Below are 14,591 nucleotides of genomic sequence, written 5' to 3' on the forward strand. Positions count from 1 at the left end.
TTTCGAGTGTCCCCATCTTACAGATGAAGTCAGTGTCAGTAAGATAACTAACCTGTCAAGATCACCCTGAAAGAGCCAAGTCCCTTCAATGCAACGTTGCACTGCCTTGCTTCTCTCTCAAACAAAACCTGGAGGACCTCCTAAGGAAAGCAGCCCACATCAGGGAAGCTCCAGCAGAGCGTTCTCTCTGTGCCCGGCACTGGTTTGCAGGTGTGTACCACCATCTCGAGAAGGCATCTTAGCAGTGGGAGGGGCTGTCCTAAGTGTGCAGTTTGGAACGGTTTCGCAAAGCTACAGCGAAACCACAATGATGCTTCTGATAATACAGAGCACAAACTTAAAGACCGGTATCAGTGGTGATGACGTCAATTTTCCCCTGCTTGTTTTTGTTTTTTTAAACTCATTTTATGCCAAGTCATTCAGGTTCCTTTGGTTCCAAACTCATTGCTAACTACGCACAGAGACACCTGTGAAAGGACAAAAAGGACGCACGCAACTTCTGTGTTGAGCCCTGAGAGGCCAAAAGGGAACGGTAAAGCAGCTAGTGCGGGGCAGAGATTTCCTTTAGGAAAACCAGAGTAATAACATATTTACCTGTTTCTTCATCTATTCTGAAAACCCCAACACCAGAACCGTCTCTAATGGAATAGCGGACCTCCCCGTCTCTTCCTGTGTCCTCATCATGAGCAGACACTGTCATTATGGAGAAACCAACAGGGACATCCTCTTTCACGACACCCTTTTCCACGAAGCTGGAAAACACTGGTGGGTGTAAGTTCTCATTCACATCAATGACCTCCACCTCAACATAGCAAGTGGAAGACAGAGAAACCGGCTTCCCTTTGTCTTTGGCCCTCACGGTGAGATTATACACTTGCTTCTTCTCAAAGTCCAAATGCTGTACAATTCTGACTGCTCCGCTGAGTTTGTCCACATCAAAGTGTCCTTCTCCGTGATCCAGAAGACTGTACCTCACTTGGCTAGACTGACCTAAATCAGGATCATAGGCCTCCAACCACATGATTATGGTTCCTTCTGGAAGGTCCTCTCGAACTTTCACACGGTAATTAGGTGGCACGAATTTAGGTGGGTTGTCATTAACATCCTCTAATGATACTTTCAAAAGCACAGTGGAAAGCAACTGGGGCTCTTCTCGCGCTTGATCCCTGGCCTCAATCTTTAAGTAATGCACATGCTGGGCTTCCCGGTCCAAAGGGCGCATGACTTTAACAACTCCAGTCACACCGTCGATGGAAAATTTATCTGTGTCTGTAAGAACAGAATAGGTCACATGTCCATTTGGCCCTAAATCTTTATCTGTGGCTTCAACCTGGATGATTTCACTATTTATCTCTTTGTCTTCGCTCACTTCAACAAAATAGCTCTCCTGTAAAAACTCTGGGGGATTATCATTGGCATCCAGAACTCTGACATCTAGGAGACGCCAAGCGGCCTTCTGTGGTATACCAAGGTCAGAGACTGTAACGTTCAGGGTGTACTTGTCTGTTGTTTCACGGTCAAGTGGCGATAAAATTTTTAGCATTCCAGTTTCCATGTCAATAATGAAGCAACTGTCCTCATTTCCTCCAGAAATAGCATAGACCAGTTTCCCATTGAAGCCAGTGTCAAGGTCAGTAGCATTCATGAAAATTATGCTGGAACCCACTGGATGGTTTTCCTTTACCTCAATGCCAGTTGGAAGGGTACTTCTGAACTGAGGCGCATGCGCATTGACAGAGTGGGAATCAAAGAAAATATCCTCGACCTCTCCCTGACTGTGTAACTTATTCGCCTGCAGGAGTTTCTCCGCCAGCATCTTGGCAACGCCAGTCTCTTCACACTGCAAGTGTACTGGCTTGCGACTGGCGGCCACGGTCAGGTTGATGTATAACGGTGTGGCAAAATTTTCTCCATCTGTAGCTGTGATTCTCAGGCTGTGAAAGGACACCCTGGTCCCTAAGCCATCCAGGAGCGAGCGCTTTAGGGATAGCACCCCAGAGTTGGGGTTTAAGCTAAACAGATCCAGGTCGTTTCCGGCTTCAATCTGGTATCGGACCAACTGAAGTTCATCGGCATCGATGGCGGAAACGGTAGTTATTTGCTCCCCCACACCTAGATCCCTGGGAATCGTCCCCGCACAGTTGATCTTCTCAAACAAGGGTGTGTTGTCATTCAAGTTACTGAGAGTCACCGTGGCAAGGACTTCAACTTCCCGGCGGTATGGCAAGCCCCAGTCTGACGCCCGAATCCTCAGAGTATAAACTCGAGGCATCAGCTCGTAGTCCAAGTCTTCTGAAGTACTCACGGCACCAGTGAAATGGTTAATGACAAACGGCACGTGATTTAAGTTTGCAATACTGTAGGTCACATAGCCGTTCTCACCCTCATCCGGGTCTACGGCACTCACGCTCATGACTGTCGTCCCAATGGGCACATTCTCGTCAAAAGATGCCTTGTAAGCGCTCTGGGTAAATTCAGGGGGATTGCTATTTGCGCTTAAGACTTTAACCAAGACTCTGGTGGAGGCTCTTCTGTCACTTGTTGTTACTTCGAGTTCAAAATGGGACGCCTGCTGTCTTTTAATTGGTTCTAAAATGGAAATGAGACCAGTGTTGTGATTTAAACTGAATTTAGCTTTTCCGGGTGTACTTTTAAAAACATACCTCAAATGAGAATAACTAGGCGTGGCTTTCACCATGACCACGGGTGTATTGGAAGGAGCAAATTCACTGATCTCCGCTCTATAAACATCCTTTTCAAACTTGACCGGGCCAGCTTTGAACTGCGGAGAAGTCACACGAATGACTTTTACAGAAGAGAACTGGGGAGGAGTCCCTTTATCTTTAGCCTGTAGCGTCAGATTGTAGCCAAAAGGATGACTGTCCCAGTCGATGGCACCCACAGCTTTGACTTTATATTCTTTGCTCCCCGGGGAGGACCGCACCGTTCTAAACTGTTGAAGGAGGTCACCGGCCACAATGCTTAAGGAAGCTATTTCCCCATTGGGACCCTGATCGCAGTCATCCACCGTTACGATTGCGTATGTTGGGTCCTTGTCCAGCTCTGACGGGGACAGCGTCACCGCCGTTAGGACGGGAGCACACCCATTGGCCTGCTCCACGTGGACGGTCAGCTTGGCCATGCTGCTGATACCACTGCTTCCATACAGTTTCATGCCGCGGTCCACAGCAAGAATTTCCAGTTCATAGAGCTTGGTCTCTGCGTAATCGAGTCTGCCAGTTAAAACTACTGCACCACTGGTTGGGTGAATAGCAAACATGTCTGTTCGGTCTTTGAAACTGTAGTAAAACTCTCCATTGGTTCCTATGTCTGCGTCCGTGGCACTGACTCTTGCAACGCTGGTCCTCATGGCTGTGTTCTCAGGTAAGGAAACACTGTACGAGGTGGGTGAGAAGAGCGGTCTCAAGTCATTTGTATCCAGCACTTGCACCCTGACCTTTGCTCGAGCTTCAGCATTAGTATTCTTTTCAACTGCTTTGACTATCAGGGTGTAATGGTCTTTCACTTCTCTATTCAGAATAGCTGTATTTCCTCCTTTGGTCCTTATTCTTAAGAAGCAAAAGTCCCCAAGAATGTACTCTTCGGCTTTGAAAAGGTTTTCATTGTCTCCGGAGACAATTTTGTACCTTAGCTCCCACAGTGGATTTGTAAGGTAGATACCCATCTTCACAGGATGCCCCACATAGGTTTTCGCGGCAGAGTTCTCGTGCACAGTGACGTTGTACTGGAACTGCGTAAACTGGAGAGGCATCTGGGCAAGTGTCTGGCTTCCATCACCATCTCCAAAATGCTGGAGGAGGAGCAGAAGTGGAAGCAAGACCAGGGGTCTCCCCATCGCTTAACCCTCAGGAACCTAGAACAAGAAAGAAATAAGAATCATGACCTCAAAGAAATAAAACAAACAAAACAGTGTGAATTTGTTCTGTTAGTTTGTCTGGGACCTTACAGATTAATAAAGTATTGCAGTACATCTGCATGAAATATTAATACATGCAGTAGTTATTAGGCTTTTTTCCTGTTTCCCAAGTATCAATACCTCTAACATGTCTGGAATTACTAAGTTTAGGAAAAATCTTTTTCTCATATTTGATGACTCCAGTTTAATCAGAAGGAGCATCCGATCAAAGACTGCCGACTCAAACAACTAAGTTGTATTCTTATATTTAAATCTTCAAGGCAAATATAACCAATTGTTAACAAAAGAAGATGACAAACATTTTTTTAGGTTTACTCACACACAATAAAATAAATGCCCCAAAGCTCACAAATTTAATGCCACTTATAGTATTCTAAGCCCAAGAAGCTCTGAACAATGAATTTAAAACAAAAACTCTGAAAGGTGGTTTCATATGACCTCCCATAATGACACTGTGTAATCTCCTTTCAAAATTTATCATGAAATTATTTCTTTATGAAAGTAATTAAATTCACTCCCTACAAAATGTCAGGGTTTACTGTCCTGTTTAGCACCAGAACTACCTAAGGGTATTAAAATAATTATAACATAATTACATCACTTTGATACTGAGGTCACTTCTACAGCACGTGAGTCAAAAAAGAGTCCATTTACAAATGAGAAGCCAGCAGCTTAATGTCAAACAGAACTTTTCCTAAGTCAGCAAAGCAAATTTCACCAACCGCATCAATGCTTTCTCACCACTGCTATCAACAACCAGTGTTCACAACTGAATACAAGACACACACGTACACACACAGCTAAAGGATCTAAGCTCAACACACGGAAGGGGCCCGATCAATGCAGCAAGATGGCGGGCCCTCCGGGAAGGTCGGAGGGTGAGACGGAAGGCAAGGGGGCATTTGAGACAGGGCTGCCTCTAACGTGGGAAGGAAGGCCAGTGGCCTGCCGGGTGGCCAGGACAATTATTTTCAGACCAACTATTCCTCTACACGCCAACAAATCACCTTACCAATCAACGGAGCCTCACCACACGTCCCGGTACTCAGCAGAGGGCAGCCGCGCCCTGGCAAAGGAACCCTCGGGTGAAGACTCGCTAACGGGGGTCCCGCCCGAAGGCGGGAGCGGCAGCAGACCGCAGGCTGGCTGAACGGCCAGCCCAAGTTGGCACGGCGGCATTAATTTAGAGTATCCTACCTGTGCCACTGCCGACTCTGCCCATCAGTCATCTCATGAGGGAAAAGGAGAGTCCTGATAGGACAAACCAAGAAGCAGCTTAACGGATACCGAATTACGAATTACGCTGCAGCTGGCCTGCCTTGCTCCTTAGCCGTCACGCCACATCCTCAGCGGAGAAAGCCCGGAGAGGACACAGATTTTTGGCTTCCAGGAGAATAAACATCATTTAAACAATAAGAAAAACGGTTTTCTCCCCCAAGTGATCTCTTCATTTGGTCAACAGTTCTAATATTCAGAGAAATCTTAATTTTGTCATGATACAATAATTTTATCAAAACAAGGGAAAACTTCAATTCAACCTACAGGTATTGATCCCTGATCCTGAGGCATTTACAAACTAGGAACAATGTGTATGTGTGTATATGTATTTGAACATATAAACAGTGCTTTTAAAAACACTTAAAAAGCTGTCAAACAAGCACTGTCTTTTGTTTTACAAGATTTGTTACTGCTATCTACTTTACAAGTATTATGCCAAGATTCTATTGTAAGCAATTATCTTTGCTTAATTCCACATATAAAAGATTATGCAGTCATTAAAAAGAATAAGACAGCACTCTCTATGTTGCTATGTGGAGATCGTCCGACATGTTAACTGGCAAAGCGAAACTGACCCCATTTATGTTTGTAAAAAGGGACGGGAGATGAATTGTGGGCACAGGACATGAATGTGCTGAAAATTGAACAGAAAAATTCTGGATTAAAAAAATAAACGGTCAACAGTGGTTAACTTCCAGAGAATAGGCAGCTGGGGGAATGTTCACGTTACGTTTTCCCTTTTCTGAATTTCTTAGCATAGCTGCATGGTATCTGTGTCTATCATTCATTCACTCCTCTCACCCAATTATTTGATTTATTCAGTGAGTATTGAATGAACCCCTGCTATGTGCTAAGAATAGTTCTAGATGCCGGGGATACAAAAGTGAGCCAAACTAAGCAATAAATCCTCATGGAAGACATATGTTTCCCGGTGAGAAACAAGCAAACAGTGTGCACCAGTACTGACGACGAGGCAGTAAGGAGAAAGTAGAGAAGGGCAGGAGACTGTGGTCAGGAACCTGAAGGGAAAGAGAGAACCCTAAATTCCAAAGGCCCAGGAGGCATTTTAGGACGTTCAGTATTATCCTGGACTGAACCCCCTAAAAGCCTGCTGGATCTTCTCCATCTCACACCACACACCCCCTACCAAAAAAAAAAAAAACGTTTCCAGACATTGCCAATGTTCCCTGGGGCTCCAAATCACCTCCAGTAGAGAAGCAGGAGTCAGAGAAACAGCAGAGACCACTGTGGCAGGGGCACAGTGCGTCGGGGGAGAGCAGTAAGGGAGATTTTTTTCCTATAGATTTTTAATTTTAGAAGGATTTTAGATTTACAGAAAAGTCATGAAGATAGTTTCCGCTGTTGCTCACATCTCACATTATTCTGGTCCACTCGTCACAACTCGTGAACTAGTACTGATAAGACTGTTACTAAGCAGCTAGAAGACTGCTGCACTAATAGAGGTGACAGGCCTTGGTGGCTTAGCCCAGAAATGCTAGTGCTGGGGGTGGGGAGCAGCAGTCAAATTCTGGATNAAGGGGGGGGGGGGAGTGAGAGGAGACAGAGGGGAGAAAGGAGACAGGTATCAAGATTCCCAGGACTGGGTGCTGAGCATGGAGAATGGAGCTGCCAGGCACTCACCAAGAGGAACAGGATCTAGAGATTAAGATCAGGAGTTCAGTTTTGGAAAGTTAAGGTGGAAATACCCACTGTTACCCCAGTAATGATTTCAAATGGGCAGGGAGAGGTGTGGGAGAGGTCCAGCCTAGAGACACAAATCTGAGAACGGCCGAAAACACAGAAGATATTTAAAACCACAAAACTGAATCATATCACCCAGGGAGAGAACACAGATGGGGAGGAAAAGAAAACCAAGCACACAGCCCTGATGCCCCCAAGATTTGGAGGACGGAGGAGGAGAAGCAGCACAGGAGACGGACACGGAGGCGTGGTAAAGACAGGACAGGTCCAACAGTCTTTGAACAGCTGAAGCCAAACATTAGGATGCGCAGACGACCCATAAGGACTGGCTGGTCCCGCGCTGCGGCACGCGCTGCTGGCTGGCCCTGGACGCCCTCTCAGCCTGTAAACCCCGGCCAAGGGAAGACCCAACACATCGCCTTACTGCGTCTGCTCTCTCCCCACTGCAGCTCAGCCACTCGACCCCGGGCCCCCCCCCCCCCCCCCCCCCCCCGCCAACAGCCCCATTCCCGCGCCTGGACCACCTTCTGCAAACCCCCCCCGCCAGCTCTGCTCAGGGACGCCTCAAAGCCGGACCACACTCATCACAGAAACCTTTCCCACCCCAGAACGGACTCTGCTGTAATGGCTGACAGAATGCCGCTGTGATCAGAATCAACTGTTAAAGGCAATCCTTTTGATTAGGAGGGAAAAGAAACCCACTTTTAAGTAGGAGATACCGTTAACCTTTTGTAACGGAACCCAGAACTGTGAACTCAGGTTCCGCTATAAAATGCCATGATCCAAGAAACGGTGGCTGGTCCTCTCTGCAAAACAAACTGTAATGTTTAACAGAGAAGAAAAAAACCCAAAAAAGATACTAGTACCATTTCATCTGAAAAGTACATTACCTAGAGTTCATGCTTATGAAAATTAACATGATTTTAGCCAAAGGCCACACTTTGATATTTAGAAGGTGATCATAGTCCTTGAACTCACAGTAAGTTAGGATTTCTATGCATTTTCCAAAGTGAAAACCAAGAGTGTTTACTTAGCTCAGCCCTTACAGAAAAGGGCCTCAGGTCCACAGCTGAAATATCTTTAGCACAGATTTCTGAAAATCCATAAATAAGAGAAAAATAATTTTCCTAGTAGAAATCAGATATTAACACGCTCGTATTTCTTCATTAGGGAGACCTTCACGTCAACTATTCCAAGTCAATGACTGTGACCACACATTCTTCACAAAACAGAACCCAGCCCCGGCACTGAGAACGTAACTGCATCAATTCAAATACTTAGATCTAAAGATGAAGATTCAGAAATGTTTCATACGCTCCCGAGATAGGATGAGGGGGAGGCAGCATTACACATGCATAAATTCTATTAAATGTTACACATTTATTATTTAGAGGTCCCAGTTCTTAACAGCCCATTAGTCCTCCACGCCACAGGGAAACAGTATCAATTCCACGTATGGTGACAAAATCCACAAAAATATTCGCACGAAGAGCTCTCTGTTCTCCCTTAGCGTGTTCTCCCACATACGCCCACTTTGTATCAGCAGCAGGAACAGCGTCACTAGAGTTGAACTTATTACTTTCATTCAGAGCTTAATGTTCAGTTTGAATAGTGTCACATTTTTAAAGTATTTTTGAAGATGTCTAAACTGCAGGGAAGATACCTACATTTTCAAAGAAAAATGTCACAAAGTAGTCAAAGAAAATATGAAACGTAAGTGACTTTTTTAAAATATTGTATATTAAATAAATGTTTAATGGCCTCTAAAATCATTTAATAAGAGTAAAAAAAAAAAAAAAAAGATTGTCTCCTACTAAGGAAGTCTGTTTTTTATTCAGCTATGACCAATTCGCAGCTTCACAACATTGACAGGAGGGGAAAAAAATCATTTTCCTCATAAATTATAATAGCCATGAACAGGACTTTTAAAAGTTTTCATTATGCCACTGAAAAATTAATGGGTTGGGTCTTCTTTATTTTCTGGGTGCATACCACATCTTTTATAAGCCATATTAGGACGTCGGTCAGTAAATACAGGGGTGGAGGGCCCAGCCATGAATCCAGAAAGGAACAGCAGCCTTAAGCTTGGTATGTATCATTTAACTGCTTCTGGTAATTCTGCACGTTGTTAGTTCTGATTACTCTAGCAATGACTTCATTTAAATATTGCCTTCAAATGATCAACAACGGATTCTAATTTAACTCCAAGAGGTCTCCAAACTACCAATACTGACAGTGAGAACTCCACGTCTCTCCCCTCAGCACCTTACAACTCTTTTTCAGGACATAAAACCTTAAGAAAGTTAAAGAGACCTCCTAATTTTTAAGGAGCCTCCACAGAAAATCTATGTAATTTGCTTCCCATATGAATCTATCAAACACGTCTATGGGTATCTGAAGAGCACAGTCTCTGGCTGTTCTGAGCTATTGTGACATTAAAGACAAGTCAGGAGAACACCGGTGGCGTGTACATTTCTGGCTGGGGACGGATGCCTTGCAATTCACTCCTCTCTCCTCTTTTTACAGACAAGACATGACCACTACCTGTTACTCACCCTCCAACCACTTTCTCCTCACCCACGCTCCAGGGCAAACGTTGCTCAGAGAAGCTCCATAAACACAGTTTACCCTGTGATTTAAGCTCATCTCACCTCATGTATTTTCCTCTGCAAACAGCAATCACTTAAACATCACCTTGGCAGGGCAGCCGGCAATTAACACTAGCCACACCCTCCACTCCCAAATTAGTGAAGTTTTACTACCAGCCAAATTATGATTATAGTTATTTTCAGGTGTACGTACAGGTATTTCACTTAATAATGGATCAGGAATGTGAACGTTCCTTGCAGGGTAAGAAAATGCAAAGTCACCAGGGAGAGGGTCCCTCCTCTTCCTCTCCTTAAAATGCTCTCTTCCCCTACTCTCCCTTCTTCCCACCTCTCAGAAGAGATGGGACCCACCCCAGCTACAAATGAAGACACCCTGTGAGGCTAGAAAATTTCTTCCCTAAATTATCCCTCTCAGGCATCACACTCAAATGACCCCTTCAACAGGCCCGTTTCACACACACACACAGGTTTGTCCCTACTTGAAAATAAACATTCAAACCTTCACTTCCTTCAAACGCACACCTTAGGGTTCTCTTTCTTGTTCAGGCGAAGTTCTAAAAACATATGTGCTCAGGGCTACCTTGACCTCTGTCTCCTGTAAAGAGGCCGTTTCTCCCCTCAATGGCTCTCCAGGGCCTCACAAACAACTTCTCCTGGTGTCACAAGCCAATGTCGAATCAGATGCCCTTTTCTCAGCACTCCCTGACTCAATGTCACACTCCTTATACCCTCCCCAATACCGCTGTGTCCTTTCCGTGTCACACACTGCCTAACACACGGCAATCCACAACACGTAAGCCATGAACGACACTAACTTTTCCTGATTCTCTTCAACACTCTTCATGTTTGTCATGACAAACTTCTGTCTTCCGACTCTTTTCACACATGCACAAGGCATCATCCTTAAAGACCTCACCCACGATGCCTTGACTGTAAAGGATCACTTTGCAAACCCCCATTCCAGCCTTAACCTCCCTCAAGAGTGGGAACACCCCTCCTGAGATACCATCAGACCTACGGGACCCAGCCTTTCACCCACTCCCAGCTGCAAAACATCAGCCATTCCACTCTATGATTCCACTACGCATTTCTATGCCAGGGAAGAGTTTCACCACCTCCGAAATCACAAATAACACAGGCTTGCAACCTAAGAAATCAAATAAGAAAAAAGGGGCTAGCAGACAAAAACTGTGATCTCGCCCAGTCTTTGTCCCTAACCAACTGTGTGGATTCAAGGAAGTCACCTAATCCTTGGGTTCCATTTATTTGGAAAGCTACAGATTGTACTAAAATCTTTATAGCCTCCTCCCTCCAGGGAGACACTTGTCTCCTCCCCACCCTGCCCCCACCACTTCCCTCTCACACACACACTGATCTTTTATTTCTAACTACCAAACCTCCGTATCTAAAGTTATCAAGACTGGACATTTTTCCCCCCTTCAATTTCTCAAAACTGTTCCCTTTCTGTTTCTGCTGCTGCCACCTAGTTCTTATTTGTATTTGCTCGGGCACAGTGTTTCCTAGCTTTCCGGTATTCCCGCTTTCTGGCCCCCTTTCTACTTAGCCTATCAACCACAATCACAATCTCAGGAAAACTTCTTTGCAACATTAGTCCCCAGTCTGCAAAAATTCAGTGTCTCCCCTTAGCCTGGTTATTAAGTATATTCTTCTAAGCCTTGTTATGAAAGACTTCTGATAATTTTACCTCTACCTACTCTACTAATTCAATCTCTAATTTACTATTTCAAACCAAAAAAGCCTACTTCCCAAGGCTGGGAACCACCAAGCTGTCCCGGACACACGACACCACCTAGTGGTGAAGGCTCTAAACTTACAAGCTTTCCATCCCCCGCCAAAAGACAGGCTAAACGTCGTTTTTTCTGCCCTTCAGTCCTCACATTTATTGTCATCTCGGTGTTCTACATTTCTTCTTTTCCTTCCCTTCTTAACACCTGCCCCATAAAAAAACTATCCTCCTTGTCTATGAACCAATGTAAGCCCAGGTCATGGATTTCCTATGTTCTACTTGCATGCGCGCATGCGTGTACACACACACACACACACACACACACAGGGTAAAACATAAGTCATGTAAAAACAGGATCGAAGAGGCATTTATAATAAGCCCAACCCACCATTTTCCTAACGATAACATGGTCTGTTTCAGCATGCCACAAATCATGTCACAACCAAGGTTTCTACGATTTGCTTCATACACGTCATTTCCTGTCCTTGAATTATTCCCTTCTGATTCACTCTCCCCTCAGAACTCACCCTAATATCCACCTCCCCGCCCCTGCCCAGCTCACTGAGGTGCTAGGATCAAGTACCCTGTTCCTATCATGCTGGATATAACCGACCGCGTATTTGTCCTTCTCCCCCACTGGACTGCAAGCTCCGCGAGGGCAGGAAATGAGCGCTGTCCCCCTGTATCCTGTGTCCAGCCCAGTGTTCGGCACAGAGGAGAGCCACAGTTGCTGAGTCCATAAATGGATGGAGATTGGAGGCAGGGCTCAAGCAGGGGAGGGGAGGGAAGGAGGGGAACATGGGAAAATACACATCCAGCCTTCTGAAATTAACAGAAACTCCAGGTGCAACACCAGGCCAGTAACAACAGTGCAGATGGCTGCCCTAGAGATGGCTCTGATTTCCAGCAGCTGAGAAAGGGGTCACTCCCACCTCAAAATGCTTCCAAATTGGCTATAGGAGATGCCAGATCAGTTTCTGTGATGCAGAGTTTAATATGAAGCTCTCTGCTCCAACAGTCTATGAAGGATAAGGATTAAATATCGCCTGGTTTTCCTAGTTTGTAAAAAGACATTTAACCACAGATATATATCCACACATATAATAAGCCTTTGGGATTAAGCAAGAATTTTGGCAGTACGTTTAAACCTGGGACTTAAAGGTAAGATTTTTAAAAACCTTAAAATATGAAGCATACAGATTCTTCATCTGACACACTACACTTTGCAATCAGAAGACAAAGTGGCAATGATCTTGAATGACCTGAATCACTCATTTCAAAAACTCCTTTCCAGTGCCTAAGGATAAACTAACACCTGCAAATTGACCAATTAAGTGGGACAAAAAAAAAATACAGTTTGGCTTCATCATCTATATAGTTTGGTCAAAAGAAAGCTTACCTACTGCAATTTCCCACTCATAAAGATTAAACAGACACCTAGCCTTATGGCTTCCTGCTATTAAGTCAGGTCCTTTAGGCCACAAATTAGGCCACTGAGACAACATTTAATGCAACAATAATGCACTAATTTGATTCAGTTTACTGAGTCTATGTAAACTCAGCCAAACTGGGGTGGAAAACAGGTGGTGGCGGACTTGATAGGAGGTCAAAGAACCGCTGAGATCCCTTCACGTCTAACAGTCAAAGAAACAGGCGCTTCACAGGTGGCTCAGGGCCTGAGTCTACTGACAAGCACGAGACAGGCAGGAGCTCGGACGAAACCAGTGTTGGTTCACACAGAATTTTCAGATTCCCCTTCTGGCACCTGTCCACAACATGGATTAAATGAGCTATTAACATTATGATAACCCACTGGGGGAACTTCTAGTGACTAAATAAAAGACACAAGGACTATACAGGTGGCCTGAATGCTTTCATTAAGTCCTCTAACAATCTTGCTTCCCTTCAGAGAAACAAAAGATTTTGGCTCACTTAAGATGTTCCTTTTTCAAGAAATGGGTACACACATGCACACTTTATTCAAATTAAAACTTACACTGAGCTTGTTAAATGCCATGTTTGGCTTCACTTAGAGTTATATCAATTTTTTTCAATTATATAACACTTCAAGTATTTTTAAATCCGTCTTAAAGTTTAATACTACAATAAAGACAAGAATAATAATTCTAGTTGTGGAAGTAGAGCTGTCCTTTTAAAATTCAAAGATAAAGCCAAATGTCCTATATTATATATATATATATTAACCTATACAACTACAGAAACACATTTTCATGAATAACCGTTAACAACTGGACATGCTGGGTATCAATCACAACTCTAAGAATATGGAAATAATACTACCACAGCCTAGTTTTACCGAGTGCAGATAACTCCAACTACTGAAACCCATGTCCGAACATACAAAGCCTTAAGGAGCTGCCTTTACTAAAGATAAATGAAGATCATTTGCCTTTTAATTTTTTTCCGATTTTAATAGTGACTGTAAATATCCAGTAAAAAAGGAAAATAAAATCTACCAAGCACCAGAGCTGTTTAACAAAAGCCACTTAATGAAACCGTAGTTCATACACATGCAAAAAAAACAAAAAAACAAAACCCTTAAATGCATAAAAAAATACTTGAGTTTACTTTCCTAATGCATACAATTGCGTCGTTTTCAAAGCTCTGCGATTCACATCAGTGGGAACAAAAAAATCTCAGGAGACAACAGAAAGTTAGCTTCCTGGAAGACAGCATCGTAAGAAAAAGCAGTGAAGACTGAGAATCCCTTTCTTAAAAAAAAAAGGGAAAAAAAAGACCTTACAAGTTTCTCTTCTAGAAAGAAACTAGTAAGCAGCACATTTTTGCAAAGGTTCGGCCCCGCAATTGATCAATCGCACCTATTCCATCCACGTTCAACCAGTTAGTGCTTAACCTCAGAGCAGCGCTCCCTCGGGACACGAAACAGCTAGGAGTCCGGACTCCATTGCCAGGACCCCAGCTCTCTGGCTACCGGCCGCCCCTTTCATCTCACCTACGCCGGCACCGTCTCGTAAACTGAAGAACTAACCCGGGGGCGAGGTCAGTTAAGTCGTGCGCAGGCTCGAGAGAGAGACCGGGGGAGCGAGCGGGGCGCGGCGGCGAAGTTTCCGAGCTCCGGGCGCCGCGGAAGCCCTCGCCCTCGCCCGCCGCTCTGATTTCCAGCAACGGCTCCAGGACCAGACCCGCGCAGCCCGGGCCGCCGCCGCCCGCAGCCGGCTCGCAGCGGCTCTGGCTCGGTAATTGCCATGCGGTTCACGCGGCCAGTTATCCCCTCCCACCCCTCCGCCCCCGCGCGTCGTCCCCGCCGCCCGAGTCCGGAGCCGGTCCGCAAGTTCCC

General features: G+C 44.9%; 1 protein-coding gene across 7 annotated transcripts in view; it reads right to left on the bottom strand.

Moving 5' to 3' along the window:
- Positions 1 to 14,591, bottom strand: part of FAT1 (FAT atypical cadherin 1) — a 123,304-nt gene that overhangs the window by 105,732 nt on the left and 2,981 nt on the right. For 6 of the 7 annotated variants that reach the window (XR_004621886.1, XR_004621887.1, XM_002920677.4 and 3 more), the window contains exon 2: positions 595 to 3,874. Coding sequence is in view for 5 of the 7 variants with exons in the window: in XM_002920677.4 (XP_002920723.1) it covers positions 595 to 3,856 (3,262 nt within the window). In the remaining 2 variants the exon portion in view is untranslated. Of the gene's footprint in view, positions 1 to 594; positions 3,875 to 14,246; positions 14,266 to 14,591 lie in introns of those variants that run through there. The other variant, XM_034647472.1, reaches the window with a different exon arrangement.

Source organism: Ailuropoda melanoleuca, chromosome 18 (genome assembly GCF_002007445.2).
Source record: "Ailuropoda melanoleuca isolate Jingjing chromosome 18, ASM200744v2, whole genome shotgun sequence".
NCBI lineage: Eukaryota > Metazoa > Chordata > Mammalia > Carnivora > Ursidae > Ailuropoda > Ailuropoda melanoleuca.